Raw genomic sequence first — 23,261 nt, 5'->3', positions numbered from 1 at the left:
TTAAAAAGAATCCACACTTCATAAAAGCAAAACCAGCCTTATATCGACTATTGGTGAAAGTAGCACACAGTGTTACACTCCAGCAGACCAGAAAAAGTCACAGGTTTACATTTAGAGCATTTATCAGACGCCCTTATCCAGAGCGACTTACAATCAGTAGTTACAGGGACAGTCTCCCTGGAGCAACTTAGGGTTAAGTGTCTTGCTCAGGGACACAATGGCAGTAAGTGGGATTCGAACCCGGGTCTTCTGGTTCATAGGCGAGTGTGTTACCCACTAGGCTACTACCCCACTTAGTCTTAAGTGTCCTGCTCAGGGACACAATGTTGCAGAGTCTCCAGGGGGACTGTCCCTGTAATTACTGAGTGTAAGGAGCTCAGGATAAGGGAGACTTAAATGTTGTAGATTAATTACAAAGAATGATATTTCTAGCAGCCCTTGTGCAAAATACACAGCAATTAGTAACTTGGGGATTTCTAGTCCATCCCAATTAATTGCAATTAACAGACCGGACAAGTGATTACCAATTCTCATCTTTATTAAAGAGGCACAGAGTACTTTAGCCACAAAATACAGTAAAAAATGTTATTTGCAACAGATTTCAGACAAAAACCCAAAGTTCCCATATGAAAAGGAAACAAACATGTCCAACGAGTTTCTTCAAAAGAAACCTCTTCACCGCACCTCAGAGGGGTTTGTACCCCTTCAAGCGCCGCCTCTTGCTAATGCAGTAAGTGAGGACCGCTATTACCATGAGGGCCAGGGTGGAGCCCACTGCAATGATCACGGTGTTGTCCGGTTTGTCTGTGGGACACGTGTCCGCTGTGGGAAAGAGGGAACATTACCGGTTCACTTCCCCATATAGGAATGAGCAATTGCTGATGGTAACATTCCAACACTTGGGGGCACCATCTTCCCAAAAAGTGCAGCAGCCATAAGGTCACGCCACTCACCAGGTCCAAAGTTCTGATTGTTCAGAGTCAGAGCCTGAACTTGTACTTGGGTCACCTCGAGACTGACGCCCCTCCCGACGAACACAGTCTGACTGCTGCAGAGGTACGAGTGGCCAGACACGGCACCAAAGAGCCTCAAAGACCCGTTCTTGGCTGAATGTGTGAGCTGGTTCCGATCTGAAGAGCAGACACAGACAGACATGAGTCTATACAAAGATGGGGAAAAAGTAAAATTTACAATTTAACTTCAGGCGACCAGTGTTTACATTACTAAAGGTCACTTGGTGCAAAACCCTGATAAGTGAAATTTCCATCCTCCCTTACTTGCACTGGGGAAGCGATAGGTCACCTCAACCGCAACAGCCTTCACGAACACCATATCTGAGCTATTATCCTGAGGAATTAAAATATTAAAGATGGCAGCCATTCGCACAAGACCACAAGTCAATTGAAGGATTTGCATGAGAAAAGTATATAAGAATAGAGTAGTAGGGTTCCCACGTCAAAAACGAACCCGTTCAAAGTAGAAGGACACAACTCCTTGTTTAAAGACGAGCGTCATTTCCGCATTAGTGTCGTTGCAGATGCCAACACTGTCCACATCGGCTGGTTGGATAGTGAAGGTTCCCTCAGACTGGTGGAGAAAAAAAGGTTGTTCACGTATGCACATTAATTAAAATCAATGTCAACGCATGTTATTTATTGCCATTGGGTGTCGAGGCTTACCTTGTTATTATACACTGTGGTGTACTCCATTCTGATCTGAAGGGCCATGCGGACCTTCACACAGACCCTTCCACCCATAACTACAACGTAGTCCCCCGCGGTCAGGTTGGCAGCGGGCGTCGGCTTAGGAAAGCCAGCCGTGGACCAGGGAATGGGAGACGTGCTCGGGGTGGGCTCCTCGGGCGTCGGGGGGTTGGCGGTTGGGGCAGCAGTGGAGGAGTCCTCTGGCGGGAACCAGGGGTCAGGAGAAGACGTGGGTATCAGGGGCTGGAAAGGGGGCGGGTACTCAGTCGGGGTTGGAGTTACGCTGGTTTGGGGGGCTGCAGTCGTACGATGGTGTTTGTGCTTGTGTCGCCCAGGTCTGTGATGGTGCACGGGTTCCAGTGTTGTCTCGTGAAAAGGGACTGAAGTTGCAGAGCTAGGTTCACGGCTTGGTGTTTCCCATTCATCTGGCGTTAGGAAGTCTCCATAGTCCTGGGCAAATGCAACACCTAAAAACACACAAAATCAATAAGTGCTAATCGATTTGGCGGGTAAACGATCAGTGACGAAAAAGAAAAACTCACATATGAGCTGAACAATCGCCATGGCCAGCAGGCTCCTAATCACCGCGATCATCCTGGAGTTCCTGGGACCACCCAATGCTCACGACACGGCTTGCGAGAACCTTCTAAACCAACTCCCGGCAACTAAGACACGCGGTGCGTCGCTCCTCGTTTATATACCTGCACCATCAGAGCACCTGTGGCCGCATCACCGGACCCGCCTCCTCACGGTCCCGTCACTTCACAGCGCCGAATCCGCACAAAGTGTCACATATAACGTATATATAACATTTCACAACATTAAATATATATATATATATGTATATATAAATAAAAAAAATAGAAAAAAATGTTCAATTGAACAATTACCAAAGGCCGCTGCCACGTCATGTTTGTGCGACGCGCGGGGTGGGTGGGTGACGTCAGCGTGCGACGAAGATATTGACAGAAGTGCCGTCTCTCCTTCAAGGTACTCCGTTCGGTACATCGCGTTTTTTTTTGTTTTTTTTTTCACGTGTCGGATAAAATTAAAGCATCGCGGGCGACTGACGGCTAAATGCCGAACACTGGACTGTCCCGCGCGAAATCTCGGTGAAGCCATGGCGCTCAGCGTGGACGTCGGCGTCTCGTTCCTCAAGTATGAACTCGCCTCCACCATCGACCAGGCCGTGAGGTGCGCGGTCGACACGGTCCTGAAGGAGACCGCCCGGGTCGTGGGCGTCAAGCTGGCCGCGGCGCGCAACGCCGCCGCCGTGTCGCACCGGGAGAACCAGAGTCTGCGGGAGCGGCTGGAGGTCTCGGAGGGCGAGCTGAAGGCCGTGCGCTACTACATGGCGGCCGCGGAGAAGAACATCAAACAGTGCCTGCTGCTCAACCAGAACAAGCCCCGGCCGCGGGCCGAGGCGGCACCCCCGGGCCCCGCGGGCGGGAGCCCCCCGAACTCCCACCGCAGGGACCAGGCGCGCTCCGCCAGGCCTTTCCGGGCCCACTTCTCCAAAACGAGCCCCAGCGTCGGCCTGTGCCTGCCCACGGTCCAGTCGGAGTGGCCAATACAGGCGACAGGTTTGGACGCACCTTCTCATTCAATGTGTTTTCTTTATTTTCATGACCATTTACGTTGGTAGATTCTCACTGAAGGCATCAAAACTATGAATGAACACATGTGGAGTTATGTACTTAACAAAAAGTGGAGATCTGGCCTCCACAGTCACTGGATCTGAACCCATCGAGAATTGAGATGGTTTGGGGTGAGCTGGACCGCAGAGTGAAGGCAAGTGCTAAACACCTTTGGGAACTCCTTCAAGACAGTTGTAGAACCATTTCAGGTGACGACCTCTTGAAGCTCATCGAGAGAATGCCAAGAGTGTGCAAAGCAGTAATCAGAGCAAAGAAACTAGAATATAAAACATGTTTTCAATTAAGTACATAACTCCACATGTGTTCATTCATCGTTTTGATGCCTTCAGTGAGAATCTACCAATGTAAATGAAAAGAAAGAAAACACATTGAATGAGAAGGTGTGTCCAAACTTTTGGCCTGTACTGTATATCATAGAAAGAAATGGCTACTATTTGCATCTGGTTAAATTGCTATGGAATTTCATACCAGATTTGTGTCCGTTTCTTCCACAGCATTTAAATGCACAGGAAGCTCTGCAGACGACGCAGTGAGAGTCATGGAGGAATCGGAGCATCCCGAGGAACCGTCCGAAATGACCAAGTTTGAGTTTGAGATGGGAAGAGCAGCCGGGCACGTCAATGAGTTGGGACTCATCCAGGTGCTGGAGGATTCAGTGGAGGTGAAAGAGGGGGCGGTGAAGATCGAGGACGACCCTGAGCCCCTTGACCTGGAGACCTCAGACCCCTCAGTGGTGCCATTGTCTTCGCTCGCATTGCCGCGGATCTCATCCAGCGAGGCCGACGCCCCGCTGTCTGGTTTCATGCCGCCCGTGGAGAATGAGGCGGGCCTAATCGAGGCTCAGAGGGAGAGTGCGGACAAGGTGCATCGCTGCAACGTGTGCGGCCGTGGCTTCCGCCGCTTCTACTGCCTAAAGACGCACCAGCGCATCCACACGGGCGAGCGGCCGTACCCGTGCAGGTACTGCGAGAAGCGCTTCCGCCACCTGGACAGCCTGCACAAGCACCAGCGCATCCACACCGGCGAGAGGCCGTACCGATGCGCCCAGTGCGGCTGCTGCTTCAGGGAACTGGGCCAGCTGAAGAAGCACAGGCTCACCCATTCGCCCGTCCCCACCGCCGCGCCCCACCCGGCACTGTCCCTGCTGCCTGCCGGACCCTCCTATTCCTGGTCTCACCTCAACTCTCAGTCACTGGACTCCACGTAGCGCTGGGTGAAGCCCTCAGACTCTCCTTGAAGCTCTGAAATCGGTCAAAATGTTTTACATTTACATTTACAGCATTTACCAGACGCCCTTATCCAGGGCGACTTACAATCAGTATTTACAGGGACAGTCCCCCCTGGAGCAACTTAAGGATAAGTGTCTTGCTCAGGGACACAATGGTATTAAATGGGATTTGAACCTGGGTCTTCTGGTTCACAGGCGAGTGTCTTACCCACTAGGCTACTGCCACTTTGAAGTTCTGAACCTTCTGAAGTTACTTTATTGAAGTTTTTTTTTTTTTTTTTTTTTTACACATAAAACTGGGTTGTTTCCATATTTTATATCCACTGCCGCACACAGTCAAGAGGGTTAAAGCGGTCGACTCAAATATCATGGATGTAAGAATGATGCACAGCTGTCAATCTTTTCGTTTGCCTCCCCGCTCATTTCAAATAAACCTGTGGAGATGTGTCAGATGTGTCGGTGTTAGAAAATATCGATGCAGCAATATATCGCAATTTTTCATCCACTCCTATAGATGACGCTGTTCAGCTGGGTACCTTGAATTACTGGCCGGCATTTCAGGCAGAGTGAAATCGTAACGATCACAGCATTTTGTATTTCAGCTGTTTTTACAGTTTCAGTGAACTGTAGAATATTGCAATTTGTTCAGCATTACAATATATCGTGATCTAATCCAATCATGACCCTTGTATTGTGATATATCATGAGATCCTTGCCAATACACACTCCTAGTGTTAGCCGTGCATTCTGACCTCCCTGGGGCAACAGTAAAGATTTCCTGAACAGATCTGATAGTCTGCCACTGGAGTACGTTACTTTACTTTATTTAGCAGACGCTTTTATCCAAAGCGACTTACAAGAGGAAGACACCAGCAATTCTCGTTCGATTTCTATAGAATTTTGAGTTTACAAAACTAAGAGCCCTGATAAGGCCTAACTTGTCAGCAAAGAGCATGCTCGGAGTAAAGAAAGTGCATGAAGTGCTTTCAGCATGAAAGTGATTGTTTTTTTTGTTATTGTGAAACACTGAAGCACAGCACATGGTGACACAAGCAAATGTGTCCTCTGCTTTTAACCATCACCCTTGGTGAGCAGTGGGCAGCCATGACAGGTGCCCGGGGAGCAGTGTGTGGGGACGGTACCTTGAATAAGGGGACCTCGGTTGCACCTTGGCAGGTCGGGATTTGGACTCGTAATCGGAAGCCCACTTCCCGCTAGAACACATGTTCGACGCCCATGTGTTCTGACGCAGTCTGCAGACAGGCAGTATGTAACTCGTGAGTACAGGGCCTTCAGCCTTTCATGCGTCTTTCTATGATCATGTCATGAGGTTGGAGAAGCATGTTGTGCCGGGCTTAGAAAAAAGCCATCCAAAAAAAGTTATCAATCGCAGAGAGATTTGTCATGTGATAGTCGTAATGATGCAATAATATTGTACACTATTCAGATTCAGTTAGCTCCATACAAGTTAATGCAGCATCAACATTACAATGAAATGTGTATGTGGAGAAATACAAGCCAATCAGCATAATTCAAATGAACAAAAAATCACTTATTTTTCACATCCAAGGACATATATTTGTAACTGAAGAGAAAAGGGCCAAAAATGTATGTAAAAAATGTATAAAATGTAAACAAAAGTGTTTCTTTTTAACTGGTTTGCTGTATGGTGAAAATTGCCTTCAGCTCCTCCGCTTGTTTGGCTGCTGTAGATTTAGTGCATGTCACGTCAAGCATGATTTATAGATATAGACAATATTTGTATATACATATGTTTAATATTGGATGAGTCTATGGCAATGGTTGACAGCTCTCACACACACTACGTCCCCCCGTCAATACAACCTGTGAATGTGTGTTCGGACGAGAGGAGCCAGGATTTAAACTCACGTTATGAGAGCAGAATATTATTAACAAACTATGCCCAAAATGAAAAACGATATATATAAGCAAAACCTACAACCAGCAACAAACATACCACATAAAAACGAATAAAAATGGGTTGTGCATCACTCAAAACTGAAATTTATAATCCTTTCAAGTGTTATTTTCTGCATCATGTCTCTGATCCACTGATTGTGTTTTGGAGGGCTTAAATCCTTATGTTCTGTTAAGATTAGCACCTCTGACGAATAAAGAAACCAATACAATGACCTTATGGAAGGACCAGTACTTTAATCGACTGTCTCCTGATCAGCTTGCGAGATCTCCTCCCATCTCTCTCTGCTCCCACCTCCTCAGCAGACCACCGTGTAGAAGGCCACCTGATAAAAGAAGCCCGGCAGCATCCCCTCTGTCATACTGGCATTAAACAGGCCACGCCCACCCCCCATTTCCTTCAGTCTAACGGAAGACCCACTTCTGACCTAATGACCCCGTGGCATGTGCCCCGCCCCCTGGCGGGTGGCTCCTCCCCCTCCTCCCTCCGTCTGCGGCCGTCTCGTGACTCTCGGCTTCACGTTGATCGATAAGCGATGCGCGGTACCCGGGACGTACAGAGGTGAACTTCCGAGGAGCATCTCCAGTTTTTTTCTGCGCGACTCCCCTTCAGCCAGGTGGGCGAGCTTCACCTTCCAACTCATCTTCAAGCGTTTCCTTTCCGTGCGTGCATCTATTTTAACCGGAGCGGAAATGGCCGAATCTCCACTTGTAGCGTTCGGTGTTCATTTTGTATCTCCGTCGCTGAAAGTTTCCTGCCGCGTCTGAGAAAGTTGGGGCTCCGGTCTCTTTCTTTTAGGCGATGGCCGGTGAGCGCACGCCGCTCCTCGGTCACGGGGTCTTCAGCCTGGCGAGTGACGGCGATGACCTGATGACGCCGGGGACCACCGGATCCCCCAAAGCCCCCCGGCGCAGCCTGAACACCTTCTTCGGTGTGATCGTGCCCACCATCCTCTCCATGTTCAGCATCGTGCTTTTCCTAAGGACAGGTACGTAAGTACCCAGACTATCAGTTCGGGGCACGGTTGGGAAGGGGGGGTGGTGGTCACATGACTTCCCCGTACCCCCCCACCCCCTCCCCAGCTGCAGTGTGAGCGTTATTAACAGCAGTGTGTGATGTCGGGCCAGGAGTCGCCACAGTAATTCACCAGATCTGGACTCTGAAGCACCGACACATCACGCTTACAGCAGTTACAGCATCACGCTCATATTTGGTGGGTCTAAACTGAATCCGCTTGAACGGGTCATCACATTAACCGATAATCAGCACATTCTAAGCAGATCTGGACTTTAGAAGCACTTCAAATGAGGCCCTCAGCCTTCTGAAAGGTCATGTGAAATATTTCACTCTAAGACATCTGAAGGCGTCTGCTGACCCTCTCAACAATAAAAAAACAGGAGAAGTAGCCTCAAGACAGTATTCTGGCTTGTTCTGGTACTGGTGCCTGAAGTGCTGCAGTGTGGATTCCACTCACATGGCCACACGTGCTCCTGAAAAAAAAGGGGGCACCACGTCTAAAAGGCGGAGCGGTGTGTCACTTTAATACATTTGCCTCCTCAGAATTCCTGAAATTGTTCTGCTGTGACGCGTGTTTGCAGCTCCTGTTTCTGAATGCATTTGCGTTTATTCCCTGCAGCCTGACTGGCTTCTGAAAGACTTGTTGAAAATGTCGTCTGGGCTCGGGGTGGGTGGAGGGTCTACCATTCCGGGGAAAGCTGCTCTCTATTATCTGAAATCTACACAACTTATTTTCCTATCATTTGGATGATTGGATGAAAGAGTAACAGGTCAAAACAAAGAAACCCATCAGGGGAATACGTGACTAAAATACAGAAATATTCAATGGCTGACATCTGGATTTATAGAAGCACTTTTTCCTGTTATATTGAATTTGAGTATAATCAAAGTTTTTCTCAAACTAAATTTTAAACCGAAATGTTGCCAGTTCTTGAATTTTGTTAATTCGCAGTCAACAAACCATATGGTTCTACCTATAGATGTTTTTTTGTGGTCTGTTTTAGACTTTGCATATGGTCAAGTTTCAGTTGATTAAAAGTCTGAGCATTTTAGTCATATTTTAGCCAGGATTCTATTTTAGTCTAGTTTTATTCAACAAAAACTGATTAAATTTAGTCTATTTTTAGTCAATGAAAATTGAATTTACACTCTTTTTTCAGTAATGCAATTCTATTTAACCCTGTCAGTATAGTACAAGTACCTAGTAGAACAGACTTTTAGTCAAACCCATTTCATAAATTCTTCTTATTATTATTGTATTGTTACCTCAAGAACATTCTACATCCATTCCAGTGACCTCCCCGTGGCATTTCTCCCCGTGTTTTTGGACCACACATTCTGTTTTCTTTTCCACTTCACTGTAATGAGTGCGTCCAAAGATCGAAAGAATGTCTCATCTAGATTTCGTCTAGTTTTAACAATATTACATGATATATTTCGTTATAGTTTTAACAATATTACATGATAGATTTCATTATAGTTATTGTCACATGACCAGCATTTTACGTCTCATCTCATTTCAGTTACGTCATAAAGGTTCGTTGACTTAGATATTTTGTCAAAAATTTTGTTGACGAAAACAACACTAGTTCTACCTAGTGGAAATATCGCCACATTACAGCCTTAGTTATTTTATTTCTGTTACTTAAGTACATTTGAATGCAAATGCTTTTGCATCTTTACTCAGGTTGAGGTATAAATGGAATGTAATCGCCCACCTCAGGTTGTCCCTTTAACGTCAATCATTTATTTGTGTGCAAGGTTTCGTTGTCGGCCACGCTGGTCTCCTGCATGGACTGTTGATGCTGGGCGTGGCCTATTTCATCATCTCCCTGACCGTTTTATCCATCTGTGCCATCTCCACCAATGGAGCTGTGGAGGGAGGCGGAGCTTACTGTATCCTTGACATGGTCAGCGACCTTGTATTGTAGATAATATTTTGACTTATGCAGATCTTCTGCTTCCAAACTCTACTGAAATTTTAAAACAGGATGAATAAACCACCAGCAGTCCTAAAGGTTCATGCTGAACGCTTTCTCATCATTCCCTCATGTTAATGAGCATCTCATGAAGCAGCCATGCCTGCTTTGTGTCCATTACTGCCACAGAGTAGGGGCGTCCAAACTTTTGACTGGTAGCGCATGTTTGACAGCGTTCATCGCTTTACAATCATTAAACTGGACCGTTGCCACGCCTTCACTTCATGGCCGTCAGTCATGATAAGCCGTTCTTTGGGCCCAGAGTTTGGTGGCAGCATCGGCCTGATGTTCTACCTGGCCAAGGTGTGTGCGTGTGGCGTGTACGTGCTGGGACTGGTGGAGGCCATACTGGATGTTTTTGGGCAGGATCCAGGTGCGTTTTTTTTCCACGTTTTTCTGTGAATCCTGACACCATGCTTGACAGGGGTACATCTTTTATTGCGGCCCTGCATGTCACATCAATTTTTGCTGCTACTAATTGACTGTCATGCATCTCCACCACTTGATGTTATGTCCAGGCACTTAGATATCCATCTGTTTTCCACGCCAGCGGTCTCTTGTCTAATCTCCGTAGGAAACGGCGTTTCACGCCGACTTCTCTCTGCAGCGTCTTCGCGGGCGACGGGCTTGCACGTCCTGCCGCAGGGCTACTGGTTCACGGTGCTCTACGCCTCGGCCGTGCTGCTGCTGTGCCTGCTGGTGTGTCTGGTGGGGGCGCGCATCTACTCCCAAGCCGTGTTCATCATCCTGCTGGTGGTCGCCGTCGCCCTGCTCTCCGTCCTCGTCAGTCCGTTTGTGGTGGAGGCCCGGGCCTTCGTCATCACCCACAGCGCCGGCGCCAACAACACCATGGTGTACAACGCCAGCTACACGGGCTTCAGCACCGCCACGCTGAAGAGCCTCTTAAGCCGTGGGTTTGGGGGCAGGGCATCTTATTATCAATCATTTTTCCCCACAGTGCTGAAACAACAGACAGAAATGGTTTTATTGGCATTGGCAGATGCATTTTGATGCACCCAAACAGTGTTATTAATTAATGTAAATGTGAACAAGAGCTGCGCAGCACTGATAAACATCGCCTCTCGTAGTTTAGATTCATTAAACCACGTTGGAGGGAAATTCTGCTTCCTTTTTGTGAAGTTCTTTGTAAACCAGAAGCAGGATGTTGCTGTATGCTTGAATGTCATAAGAGGACGGGTTGTGTCTACATGTATTACTAGTGCATGTACAAAGTTAATATATTGTGGGAAAAGGTTACTTGTTTTTGTCATTTATAATCATATATGCTATTTTTGATTTTATTCTGATGATTGTGCCTGATAACCCAATATCTTTAAAATTAACTTACAAAAACAAATGAACCTTTTCACGTAATGATATATCTTATATATAACATATATAATCTAAAAATGAATGACTGCTTGTCTCCATACTTCCACAGCGGGCTACTCTCTGGACTACAGCACCAACAGGATGATGTCCTTCGCCACCGTGTTCGCTGTCATGTTCACCAGCTGCACTGGGATCATGACCGGGGCCAACATGTCTGGTACCTCACTTCCTCTTCTCAGTAAAGAGCCGAATGTAGAGTAACGATTCATCGACCACAGTCCTGGCTCTTCACACGTGTTCAGGTCTGTTTTGAGCGGACGCGTAGAACCATTATAATGTGTGATCCGTTTGTGTGTCTGCAGGGGAACTGAAGAACCCCAATGTGTCCATTCCTAAAGGCACCATCATCGCCGTCTTCTGCACGTTTACTGTCTACATCTTCCTCTTCCTGCTGGTCAGCGCTACGTGTGACAGGTAAATGAGAAGAAAGCTGGAATCAGTAATATAATTTTATTGATTTTATGCCACATTTATTTGATATTTACAAAAAGGTTTTTCTAAATGACACTCGACATGTGAGCGGGTGACTTCGGTCTCATACCTGAGACCTAAGATCACTGACATCTGATTGGAGCAGCACCACCTTTAGTGGATTATTTTGATCAAAGCACCATCTTGCAATATCAGTGATCTGACTGCATGTCCTAGGCAGTGGTGGCCTAGTGGGTGAGGAAGCAGACTTATAATCTGAAGGTTGCCGGTTCGAATTGCATTCATCTTTGTTTATTATATTCTGATGCTGCTTAGCAACAAGACAGAATTTTATAAGCAACATCGGATATTCTTTAGAGTCAGTACCAGCTCATAACTGTGTTATTATAGCAACGGCACATGTTCTGAAACCCCGCTGGACTTGACCTTTTACTTCCTGTCTGTGAACACAGCCCTCTTTTGTGTTGTTGCTTTATTGCTTTGAAATAGTGAAATTCTGAGAATAAAATCAAATGAATACAAACAACCAATACAAACAATGGTTTTTCAGGACTCTGCTGATCCAGGACTACAGCTTCTTCCAGCGCATCAACGTCTGGCCGCCATTCGTGGTGATCGGCGTGTACTGCGCCTCCTTCTCTGCCGCCATGTCTGCTCTGATTGGAGCATCTCGCATCCTGCATGCGCTCGCCATCGACAAGCTGTTTGGTGGGTTCATGGGCTAGGGAGAGAGAAATATATTCCTGCGTGACGTTGCGGTTGCATTGCAGGATGGCCATTAGCCCCAGCTGCCATCACCTCCAGCTCTGGGAACCCGTGGGTGTCAGTGCTGTACACCTGGGGACTGGTGCAGGTCCGTGCATCGCTGCGCGCTAATAGCAATGGCGTCTGTGTTGGCTTGTTGTGATGATTCTGTTTTTTCTTGCAGTGCACAGTGTTTGCTGCAGAGCTCAACGTCATCGCTGGGCTGGTGACCGTGTTTTACCTGCTGGCCTACGCAGCTGTGGACATGGCCTGCCTGGCACTGGAGTGGGCATCAGCTCCCAACTTCCGGTACTAGATGACAAATCATTCACCTCTAACCTGGGATCGGCTTGAATCAAGTTCCTCTTCCTTCCTGTTCTTAGGCCCACGTTCCAGTTCTTCTCATGGTACACGTGTCTGCTGGGGATGCTGAGCTGCTTGGCGATGATGTTTGTGATAAACCCCGCCTACTCCTCGGCCAGCATCGTCATGCTGCTTCTGCTGGTGCTGTTCCTGCACTACCGCTCCCCGACCAGCAGCTGGGGCTACATCAGCCAAGCCCTCATCTTTCACCAGGTACACACGCTCACGCACCATCACGCCACAGGGCCACAATACCCGCAGACGTGTATAAGTCTATGTGTGTGTTAGGTGCGCAAGTACCTGCTCATGTTGGACGTTCGTAAGGACCATGTGAAGTTCTGGAGGCCTCAGGTGCTGCTCATGGTGGCGAACCCGCGCTCGTCCTGCCAGATTATCAGTTTCGTCAACCAGATGAAAAAGGGCGGTCTGTACGTCCTGGGCCACGTGCAGCTGGGAGATTTGGGTACGACCTTTCAGTTTTTTTAACCAGTAAACTACCCGTCATGGCCAACTGGCGTCATGTCACATTTGCATGGCCGCCCCACAATGACCTCCTTTTTTCTTTTTGCCCAGACCTCCTGCCCTCAGACCCGGTGCAGCAGCAGTACAACTTCTGGCTGAGTCTGGTCGATAAGCTGGGCGTGAAAGCTTTTGTGGATCTGACCCTGTCACCTTCGGTCCGGCAGGGAACTCAGCACTTACTGCGGATCACTGGACTGGGTAGGAATATGGCAAAAAAAAAAAAAAAATACTCCTGACCTAACTGATGCATGGAGAGTTTAATGGAATTCAAACAGCTTGCAACTGCAGTGACTACCGTCCGCAAAAGGGTTAACCCGTTTCTCCTTTTTATTCTCATTTTTTGACCACTCAGGAGGTATGAAGCCCAACACCCTTGTCCTGGGTTTCTACGACAACAGCTTCCCAGAAGACTGCCTCCTGCAGGACCCCAAATTCTGCAACTGTGATGGCGATAACCGTGACAAGCGTGACGATTTCGGCGTGGACCTGCCGTCCCTGCAGGCGTACTTCCCCCCGGTGAGAGACACAGAGAGCCCCCGCTCGCTCTCCCCAGACGAGTACGTCGGCATCATCTCTGATGCCATCAAGATGAGCAAGAACGTGTGCCTGGGCCGATACTTCCACCAGATGCCAGGTGATTCCCGGGGCTCCGGCGGGGAGGAGTCGGAGAAGACCATCGACGTGTGGCCCCTGAACCTGCTGCATCCTGGGAGGAGCAGCTATGCGGACGTCTGCAGCCTGTTCCTACTGCAGATGGCCTGTGTGCTGAATATGGCCACCGGGTGGCGCCGCGCACGCATGCGCATCTTCCTGTGCGTGGAGCTCGATCGGGACGACCAGAGCTGGGTGGTCCGAGAGGAGTGCTTCCGAGAGCTCCTGAGGAAACTGCGTATCCGAGCGGAGATTAAGATCGTGCCGTGGGACGCCGTGGTGAGGCTGCTGAGAGAGGGCGGGAAGGAGCCGGGAATGCTGGCCGATGAGAGCAAGGCCGCTCACTTGCCCTCGCAGGACTTCCTGTTCGCAGTTAACGGCCTGCTGAAGGAGCACAGTGCCCAAGCCGCCGTGCGTTTCCTCTATTTGCCCCGCCCACCCACTCAATCCAGCCAATGGAAGCTGTTCCTGGCCCAACTGGATGCTCTGTCACAGGGGCTAGGGCCGACCCTTTTAATTCATGGACTGACCCCAGTCATGTGCACTGAGCTGTGAGAGTGTGTGTAATTTTTATTTCCGTATCAACCTCGTTTTATATAAATCGAAATATTTCATGAAACGTGCGTAGTAAACATGAGGTGTGGTAAACATATTTAAAAATGTAACTTATTTTTGGTGACATTTCTTGAAGCATATATTTACTATAAAACATGCAGTTTGTGGCTTGAGGACCTACTGTATTCTTAATTTGTTATTTAGAAAACTCTTTCCATGGCTGTGTAGGAGTTGGGCATTCAGATGAATCCTTGCATGGTTCCGTCTGCATTTTTATTCCTTTATATGTGATCTGTGTGCCTATGGCTACCATCAGCTTTAAATTTGGGACGTTCAAGTAACCTGAAAAATCTCCTTAGCATTTGGGCTGAAAATAATGGTTTCAATTCTGGAATCATGCAGTTATATCCATAACATGGTACTTTATTCGCGATTGCAGTAACTACTGTGCCTGTACGTCTTCAGACATGTAAGCTATTAAGCTGCGACGTGAGCATGTGCTTGGGGTGGCGGAGCGCTGTTTTACTCCGGTAATGTTGCTAAATGTTTTCTGTTCGACTCTTACTGGTATGAATGTACGGAATTTATGTCTTTTTGTACACAACAGGCTTTTTACTTTGTGATTTTTCCAAGTGCACGCATAATAAATAACAAACATAATGACACATTCGGATAAGAAATTGCATCTTGCACACACACACACTCACACACATTAGACAATCACATCTGACTAAAAGTAAACCATTTAAAACCCACTGATAACCAGTTTTCCAGGATGCAAAAATAAAGACAGAATTCATTAATACCGGCTGTGCAGAAACACAAGCTTTCTGTTTTGTCCTATGCTGATTTGATATCCTCATATATCAGGATATCGAGAATTTGATTTCTTCGAATTGATATTCTTGTGTGCATGTGTGCTGCTCCTGCTTTACTCCTCTTTGTAGGTGGAACTGTCCAGGGCTTCCTTGCCCTGCTGTCGGACGCGCTGGGCATAATCTTCCATGTGCTTCATGCAGAAGGATGAGAGACGCAGCCAGTCCGGGAAGAAGATGGACAGGGCGAGGTTCTGATGATTGAAAGTCTGCGATTAGATTAGGATTTTGGTGTGACAATACATGAAAGTGAAATGGTTGTCATTGTCAAACACTGTAGCACAGCACAATGAAATGTGTCCTATGCTTTTAACATCACCCTTGGTGAGCAGTGGGCAGCCATGACAGGCATGTGGGGACGGTACTTTGCTCAGTGGCACCTTGGTGGTTCAGGGATTCGAACTGGCAACCTTAACCCATTGATATACATGAATATAGAAATATTCATATTGATAATATACATATGGCGGCATAGAAGAGCTTGAATAAGTCCACATTTGATGAGGCACCAGACACTCAGTTAATATGAATGACTTGTTTTAGTTTTTATATTTTCTGTATATAAGACATGGGTTTTTATATGGTTACATGGTTTTATACTGAGAGACACCATTGCACTCGTGATGCAAATGAGTAAGGGTTCGATTAGCTTGCATTGACATTATGCCATTCATAATGTCAACAATGTACGTCGGTTTTGTGAGTGTGTGTCTGACCTGCAGGGCGTGAGACATGCAGCCGCTGGTGAAGGTGGCATGTCCCACCGTGTTCAGCGCCTCCCAGGCGAACTCTGGTGCCCTCTTCGCCAGCGGGTTGACACCCAAGTGCCGAGTCATGTTGGTGAACACCATGAAGGGAGCCACACACTGAAGAGGAGGATCAGAGTGAGGAAAAGTGCCTCTGGAAAAAATTCCCCTCTCAGTCACTTATTTCTCCGTTACCTGAACAGTGATCCCACGCAACCTGTACTCTGCGTCCAGACATCTTGAGAAATAGGTCACAAATATCTAGAAGGTCCCACAGACAGTTAATGAGAAGCCCTGGCAGTTTAATGGAGCTCGCATGGCGTATCATACCACATGCATACGGCATTAAACTTGACGGCACAGCGGGCCAGCGTCCTCACCTTTGTAGCGCTGTACATCGCTAACATGGGCTGGGGCTGCGATCCGGCCTCGGAGGAAATATTTATGACGAGGCCCTTCCTCCTACGGGGACAAACCAGACACACGCAACTGTCAAAAGAAACGTTCCGCTGGACTCCGGCACCAGCTCTGTGGCCGGTATGGCATCTCGAGGACCAGAACAATGAATCTGCACCTTTCAATCATGCGTGGTAGAACCAGCCGCGTCATCTGAGGAGGAACAACACCAGGATCGTGGTTAGCACAGCTACTCGCAGCCTTATGATGGTTTAAATTAAGGGTGGTAGTAGCCTAGTGGGTAACACACTCGCCTATGAACCAGAAGACCCAGGTTCAAATCCCACTTACTACCATTGTGTCCCTGAGCAAGACACTTAACCCTAAGTTGCTCCAGGGGGGACTGTCCCTGTAACTACTGATTGTAAGTCGCTCTGGATAAGGGCGTCTGATAAATGCTGTAAATGTAAATGTAAAGCTGCAGAACATTTAAATTCGCTCATACGTGTAGAGCGCATTAAAAAAGCTTATCTTGGGTGGGAAGCATTATATAAATTGGAAGTACTACCAGCATAGCAGAGAATCTGGACTCTTTGCAAAGTTCCGAGCAAGGGTGACTCACCTGGGTGACGGACATGATGTTACAATTGATGACCTGTGTGATTTTCTGGACGTCATGGGAACAGCAAGCAGATATGACACGTGGTTACACGCTGAGATTCATACAGGGTGAACGCGTGGACGTGAGGGTTGCCGTACCTGCTCAGGGCTGGGTATGTCCAGGAAGCGGCTCAACAGCTCGGAGTAGTTCATGCCCACATTGTTCACTGGTGGAGCGAACGGGAAAGTCATGAGACCCGGCAGAACGGCAGAACGTACAGTTCTACCAACCCTGCACGTACCGAGAATCCCAATGTCCAGCCCCTGCAGACCCCCCTCTATGGCGGCGTAGATGCTGGGACCCTCTGTGAAATCTGTCTGGATGACCCGGGTCTTTCGTCCAAAGCGGCTCTCTGAAACATGTATGAAAAAGAGAACGTTTATTCATTGTTTATAAATTGGAATTATGGACGGAATTAATTGAAGGAGAAAAAAGTGGTACTGAATCCGGTGAGCTCTCGTTTTGAGTTGCGGAACTCACCTATGTCCCCAGCGACCTGGCGGAGCTTCTCTGCCGACCTGCTGATCAGCACGATGTCCATGCCTCTCCTGGCCAGCTGCAGACACACGGGCGAGGAAACACGATGCTTACATCACCGCCTGATGGTTTAATATTAACCTGCCACGTTGTTTTGCCACCTCGGTGCCACTCACCTCGTTTGCATATGCCCGTCCAATGCCTGAGGTCGCACCGGTCACAACTGCGTGCGACAAACACAAGAGGTTTCGAGCACCAGCAGAGACAGAAAGATCTGCCGATATACCTGATCACTTTTTTTCAATAAAAGCACTAAAATAAAATGTAAATTTCTCCAGGATAAACCAGCGATGCCCTTCCTGATGCAAACCTGACCATACGATGTCCCGTGCAGTAATCTACCTGCGTTAATAAACGTGAAACTATTCATTCCTGGCTCCTCTCATTCCTCCAGAGCAAAGTACCTGAAAAGCAGCACATCCTTCAGGCCAAAAGTCAATCTGCTGCCGCCCATTACAAAAAAATCTTAATCCTTGTCCTCCTCCAGGACTTTTTATTCACAACTCTAACTGGTTTCATTGCAAACCGCCACTGTGCTAAAGGAACACGGAGACCCTCACCAGCCCACCGCCCGTACGTCCGCAGGTCCACCTGCAGGAACCGCGACAGCACGTGGACCCTGAACCCACACCAGGCCCTCCACGACCACTTCAGCAGGAGACGCAGGAGCGCGGCGGCGCCGAGGCAGAAGACGAGGCGCTCCATGGGACCCTGATCCGGACCCTGGCGCGCCGCGCACGCACGATTTATACCTGGCGGCGGGACCGCGCCACGCCCCCTGGCGCCTAAACCCCACCCAACTCATGGCCAGATAAGGGCATGGGGGCCTGGGCCGCTGTCTTCTGGCGGCCCGTGACTTTAAATGTCCGGTGCGCAAGTTCTGTACAGTTCCGTCCACACCATTTAATAGAGCAATTGCGCTTTGAATAATAATAGTAATAATAATAATATAATAATCCGTCTGTCCGTTATTCATATTCTGCTGCGATAAAAATGAGTTTCCAGGGGAAAAAAACATATCGTACTAAAACCAGCAAAGCACGATATACCCCGGAGGAACAAAACAAATCCGCCGCGGTGAGACGCGGGTTCGGTGCTGATTAGGTCTAAAAGCGGATAACGGAATCAGGACGAGCCGTCATAGTGACGGAGACAAAAAACACTTTCAACGCAGAATATATTATCTGTAATGAAAGTGTATAATAATAATAATAATATAGTATTATTATTATCCCTAATAATAATAATAATAATAGAATAATGCTAATCAGGTGTTGGTATTTGCACAATTTACTGTAACAGTGCGATTATACATAAAAAAAACACGTTAGTGCGCTATAAATAGATTATGACAAATGTGAACATGATGATGATGATGATTCTCTCATCCCTCACGCTAGTGTCTTGCTCACTTGATCTATCTGCGCACGTTATGTGTGTGTGTGTGTGTGTGTGTGTGTGTGTGAGAGCTACAGCCAGCAGATTATCGGTGACATATTATCCGCCATTAGTCACTTCTGTTTGGAGTCACACCAGCGAGCACGTGTAATAAAAAGCCAATGTACTGGGACGTTTCTGATAAAGTTCCGAGTTCTGAACAGGCTGTGAGTGCTTCCTGGTGACGTCATGCGGGGTGGACGTGGGGCCTGGAAGAGGAAATTAGAAGGTGCGTGGATTTAATTAGAAGAGCTGGGCTGTTCTGAGATGACGTGACGAGTCTCTTAAAATGAACCGGAATCCCCTCACGGAGATCGAAGAACGGCGACAGAACCTGGTTCAGCACTGCAGACAGATAAATAAATGATGTAAAAGTGAGACACACCTTCCCTGCGATGGTTATGAAGACTACAGTGGAGCCTTTAAAACGTTTTAGTAAACATATTTAATATTTGTCAGAGTCACCTCGTTTTTACCTTCATAGCTGCTTTGTTCACTATTGTCATCATCATTAGAGGCTCATTAAAATGAGGGAATGCGTTCAGCATAAACCTTCAGGACCTTAACTAAAGCTGGTGGACAGAAGACAAAAGTGTGAAATGCTGCCATCACAGCAAAAGCTCCCTGGTTTGGAGACACGCAAATCTCCAACTTTTTGCCTTCTTCGCTATTTTGTTGTTGATTTTGTTGATTACATAACCTCACGTGTGTTATTTTACAGTCTCGTGTCTTCAGTTTTGTTCTACAGGGTGGGCCATTTATATGGATAAACCTTAATAAAAAAAGTGGAATGGTTGGTGATATTAACGTCCTTTTTGAGCGCTACGTTTTTTCAATAGGAAGAGGGTCATGTGACACATCAAATTTATTGGTAATTTCACAAGAAAAACAATGGTTTTAGTTTTAACGTAACTTTATTCTTTCATGAGTTATTTACAAGTTTCTGACCACTTATAAAATGTGTTCAATGTCACCAACCATTCCCATTTTATTAAGGTGTGTCCATATAAATGGCCCACCCTGTATAATGTAAAACATGAGCAGGGGTGTCCAAACTTTTGACTGGTAATGTACGTTAGTTACAGGCAGTCAACACTGGAGGGAGCCACTCACTTAAATTTCATACATGTGGATTTGAAAATTTTAAATGAGCCAAAAAGTGTATGTTTACTCGCTACAGTATGTTGTGAATATTTTAAATTCAGTTTCAATAGAAATAATCATTTATTTACAAACTGCTGCTGTGCCGCATAGTTCCCCTTTTTTGTGAACTGGCACAAACAGAAGGTAAAAATATATTTTTTCTTTTGTCCTTTCCTTATGTTGTGGAGCTAACAGGACACGATTTGCAGGGATGTGCCTTACAACTGATCCTGTTGGTTCATTTAAAAGATTAATTCCTCTCTATAATCTGCAGAATCTGAATTTATCCTAACATGAGTTCCTCTTGTACAGGGAGTGCAGAATTATTAGGCAAGTTGTATTTTTGAGGAATAATTTTATTATTGAACTACAACCATGTTCTCAATGAACCCAAAAAACTCATATCAAAGCTGAATGTTTTTGGAAGTAGTTTTTAGTTTGTTTTTATTTTTAGCTATTTTAGGGGGATATCTGTGTTTGCAGGTGACTATTACTGTGCATAATTATTAGGCAACTTAACAAAAAACAAATATATACCCATTTCAATTATTTATTTTTACCAGTGAAACCAATATAACATCTCCACATTCACAAATATACATTTCTGACATTCAAAAACAAAACAAAAACAAATCAGCGACCAATATAGCCACCTTTCTTTGCAAGGACACTCAAAAGCCTGCCATCCATGGATTCTGTCAGTGTTTTGATCTGTTCACCATCAACATTGCGTGCAGCAGCAACCACAGCCTCCCAGACACTGTTCAGAGAGGTGTACTGTTTTCCCTCCTTGTCTATCTCACATTTGATGATGGACCACAGGCTCTCAATGGGGTTCAGATCAGGTGAACAAGGAGGCCATGTCATTAGTTTTTCTTATTTTATACCCTTTCTTGCCAGCCACGCTGTGGAGTACTTAGACGCGTGTGATGGAGCATTGTCCTGCATGAAAATCATGTTTTTCTTGAAGGATGCAGACTTCTTCCTGTACCATTGCTTGAAGAAGGTGTCTTCCAGAAACTGGCAGTAGAACTGGGAGTTGAGCTTGACTCCATCCTCAACCCGAAAAGGCCCCACAAGCTCATCTTTGATGATACCAGCCCAAACCAGTACTCCACCTCCACCTTGCTGGCGTATGAGTCGGACTGGAGCTCTCTGCCTTTTACCAATCCAGCCACGGGCCCATCCATCTGTCCCATCAAGACTCACTCTCATTTCATCAAACCATAAAACCTTAGAAAAATCAGTCTTGAGATATTTCTTGGCCCAGTCTTGTTCAGTGGTGGTCGTCTTTCAGCCTTTCTTACCTTGGCCATGTCTCTGAGTATTGCACACCTTGTGCTTTTGGGCACTCCAGTGATGTTGCAGCTCTGAAATATGGCCAAACTGGTGGCAAGTGGCATCTTGGCAGCTGCACGCTTGACTTTTCTCAGTTCATGGGCAGTTATTTTGCGCCTTGGTTTTTCCACACACTTCTTCCGACCCTGTTGACTATTTTGAATGAAACGCTTGATTGTTCGATAATTACGCTTCAGAAGCTTTGCAATTTTTGCAGATATCTCATTATTTTTGACTTTTCTGAGCCTGTCAAGTCCTGTCAAGTCCTTCTTTTGACCCAAAGGAAAGGAAGTTGCCTAATACTTATGCACACCTGATATAGGGTGTTGATGTCATTAGACCACATCCCTTCTCATTACAGAGATGCACATCACCTAATATGCTTAATTGGTAGTAGGCTTCTGAGCCTATACAGCTTGGAGTAAGACAACATGCATTAAGAGGATGATGTGGACAAAATACTAATTTGCCTAATAATTCTGCACTCCCTGTATAGTCTCGCAATCAGTCTAATGTTCTGTAAATACATATCATTACTTTATTGTTTTTAAAGGGATGATTTAATATGGTTTTTACTCTATTGCTTGGTTGTTAAATTGCTAGAGCCTCAAAAAATTAGGTGACATAATGCAATGCCACAAAATGTAGAGGTCTACAAACGGGAGAGGCACAGACACTTTATTTGACAAAATTAAAATGTGTGATGGCCAATACAGACAGGAGACAACTCAAAAATACCACTCAACTTATATGTTTCAGTGCAGGGTTAGGGTTACGTGTGCTACTGGTTCACGTTTGAAGGGCCCAATGAGCAGCTCCTGTAAGTGATTAGGACCCAATGGGTGGCACCTCGGTGAGCCCAGGTCATTTTGTGCGTTGCAGGCCATTGGACAGTCTGTGATCAAAAAGATTCAGGTAAAGTTGTGTTGATAATATTTTGCAGAATGATAGTGATTTGTTTTTGCAATTGTGAGACACAGAACAGAACACAAAATGTGTCCTCTGCATTTAACCATCACCCTTACTGAGCAGTGGGCAGCCATGACAGGCGCCCGGGGAGCAGTGTGTGGGGACGGGACTCGGACAGACAAACTTCCGATTATGGCTCTGTTTCATTATTCACGATAATCACAAATTGTACAAAATAAACTGACCATACTAAAGGGAATTAGGTGCTTACTACATTCATCATATCAGCTTATCAGCTCATGGTTATGGTGTCACAAACCCAGCGCCATGTGGAGGAGTAGACACCAGAGGGCGCTGTTACTGAATTCCTATTCCGGCACAAACACACGATTTAAGGGCAGATTTTGTATTTGTTAGAAAGCAAATGACCAAATGGTCGAATTATTTTTTGGTGCACCGTGAATCAGTGTCTTAACAGGAAAACTAGAGACATACAGAGGTCGAACAATGGAATAAAAAGAGAAAGAAATCAGAGGTATTTGTTCATGTCATAAGTGAAAGCAAAAGTTTAGTATCTAGCAGGGAGTTCCTGGTCTTGACAAAAGAAGACGATAAATATTTGTTTTGTGCTTGACAGTGGACATAATAAGATACTACAGAAAAAAGGTAGGAATTTTACTCATGTAATTTTTTTTCCCGGCCTTCTTTTAACGTATTTGGAATTCTAATTTTACAACATTCTATAACTGTGTGTCATTTTTATGTCAACATTGATCCCCTTTGCTGAATGAATGCAACACATGGCTTCTCCTGGCTTTAAGAAACTGACCTGGTTTGGCATTTTGTGACTTGTAGGTCATGAGTGACATTACCAAAGAGATTAAGGTGGGCTCCTCAAAACTTTAAGTGTAAGAGGTTTCCTTGTTTAGACGTCGTCCTCCTTGGCTGATGTTCTCTGATGTGCGTCCTCAGTGCCTTCGCTGTTTGAAGTCTGATGTCAGGAGGGTCGAAGGTCATCGGACCGTTTGTCTGCCAT

General features: G+C 46.4%; 4 protein-coding genes across 4 annotated transcripts; 2 read left to right on the top strand and 2 right to left on the bottom strand.

Moving 5' to 3' along the window:
* Nucleotides 1–685: 685 nt before the first annotated feature.
* LOC114792211 (macrosialin-like) lies at nt 686–2,489 on the bottom strand. Its single transcript, XM_028983129.1, has 6 exons — nt 2,246–2,489; nt 1,680–2,170; nt 1,468–1,587; nt 1,278–1,347; nt 954–1,130; nt 686–822 (listed from the first exon to the last, which is right to left on the bottom strand). Exons 1-6 carry the CDS (start codon nt 2,295–2,297, stop codon nt 686–688), a joined length of 1,047 nt encoding a protein of 348 aa, XP_028838962.1. The 5' UTR covers nt 2,298–2,489.
* A 227-nt stretch (nt 2,490–2,716) lies between these two features.
* On the top strand, nt 2,717–6,585 carry LOC114792696 (zinc finger protein 768). The gene is made up of 2 exons (XM_028984047.1): nt 2,717–3,286; nt 3,856–6,585. Exons 1-2 carry the CDS (start codon nt 2,824–2,826, stop codon nt 4,566–4,568), a joined length of 1,176 nt encoding a protein of 391 aa, XP_028839880.1. The 5' UTR covers nt 2,717–2,823; the 3' UTR covers nt 4,569–6,585.
* A 420-nt stretch (nt 6,586–7,005) lies between these two features.
* slc12a9 (solute carrier family 12 member 9) lies at nt 7,006–14,720 on the top strand. The gene is made up of 14 exons (XM_028983201.1): nt 7,006–7,144; nt 7,327–7,516; nt 9,307–9,441; nt 9,760–9,897; nt 10,132–10,434; nt 10,966–11,073; nt 11,219–11,330; nt 11,899–12,056; nt 12,119–12,201; nt 12,277–12,401; nt 12,476–12,668; nt 12,744–12,918; nt 13,029–13,175; nt 13,330–14,720. Exons 2-14 carry the CDS (start codon nt 7,330–7,332, stop codon nt 14,181–14,183), a joined length of 2,718 nt encoding a protein of 905 aa, XP_028839034.1. The 5' UTR covers nt 7,006–7,144; nt 7,327–7,329; the 3' UTR covers nt 14,184–14,720.
* Nucleotides 14,721–14,939: 219 nt separating this feature from the next.
* On the bottom strand, nt 14,940–18,104 carry hsd20b2 (hydroxysteroid (20-beta) dehydrogenase 2). The gene is made up of 11 exons (XM_028983202.1): nt 17,959–18,104; nt 17,515–17,561; nt 17,342–17,417; nt 17,103–17,213; nt 16,960–17,027; nt 16,823–16,867; nt 16,379–16,413; nt 16,185–16,266; nt 16,000–16,065; nt 15,775–15,924; nt 14,940–15,252 (listed from the first exon to the last, which is right to left on the bottom strand). The coding sequence occupies exons 1-11, from the start codon at nt 18,101–18,103 to the stop codon at nt 15,115–15,117; spliced, it is 963 nt and encodes a 320-aa protein (XP_028839035.1). The 5' UTR covers nt 18,104; the 3' UTR covers nt 14,940–15,114.
* Between the last annotated feature and the right edge of the window lie 5,157 nt (nt 18,105–23,261).

The sequence above is a fragment of the Denticeps clupeoides genome, chromosome 6 (assembly GCF_900700375.1).
Source record: "Denticeps clupeoides chromosome 6, fDenClu1.1, whole genome shotgun sequence".
NCBI lineage: Eukaryota > Metazoa > Chordata > Actinopteri > Clupeiformes > Denticipitidae > Denticeps > Denticeps clupeoides.
This window is presented reverse-complemented; position numbering and strand designations above follow the sequence as displayed.

Excerpts from the sequence above, each read along its gene's own strand:
- LOC114792211 (XM_028983129.1), bottom strand. The coding sequence starts at position 2,297 with ATGATCGCGGTGATTAGGAGCCTGCTGGCCATGGCGATTGTTCAGCTC. Across the intron at positions 1,588-1,679 it reads CCACAGTGTATAATAACAAG|TCTGAGGGAACCTTCACTAT; the intron begins GTAAGCCTCGAC and ends TTTCTCCACCAG. Across the intron at positions 1,131-1,277 it reads CTATCGCTTCCCCAGTGCAA|ATCGGAACCAGCTCACACAT; the intron begins GTAAGGGAGGAT and ends TCTGCTCTTCAG.
- LOC114792696 (XM_028984047.1), top strand. The coding sequence starts at position 2,824 with ATGGCGCTCAGCGTGGACGTCGGCGTCTCGTTCCTCAAGTATGAACTC. Across the intron at positions 3,287-3,855 it reads GTGGCCAATACAGGCGACAG|CATTTAAATGCACAGGAAGC; the intron begins GTTTGGACGCAC and ends TTTCTTCCACAG.
- slc12a9 (XM_028983201.1), top strand. The coding sequence starts at position 7,330 with ATGGCCGGTGAGCGCACGCCGCTCCTCGGTCACGGGGTCTTCAGCCTG. Across the intron at positions 9,898-10,131 it reads TGTTTTTGGGCAGGATCCAG|CGTCTTCGCGGGCGACGGGC; the intron begins GTGCGTTTTTTT and ends TTCTCTCTGCAG. Across the intron at positions 12,057-12,118 it reads CGCCATCGACAAGCTGTTTG|GATGGCCATTAGCCCCAGCT; the intron begins GTGGGTTCATGG and ends GTTGCATTGCAG.
- hsd20b2 (XM_028983202.1), bottom strand. The coding sequence starts at position 18,103 with ATGGAGCGCCTCGTCTTCTGCCTCGGCGCCGCCGCGCTCCTGCGTCTC. Across the intron at positions 17,214-17,341 it reads CCAGGTCGCTGGGGACATAG|AGAGCCGCTTTGGACGAAAG; the intron begins GTGAGTTCCGCA and ends TACATGTTTCAG. Across the intron at positions 16,868-16,959 it reads ACATACCCAGCCCTGAGCAG|AAAATCACACAGGTCATCAA; the intron begins GTACGGCAACCC and ends CATGACGTCCAG.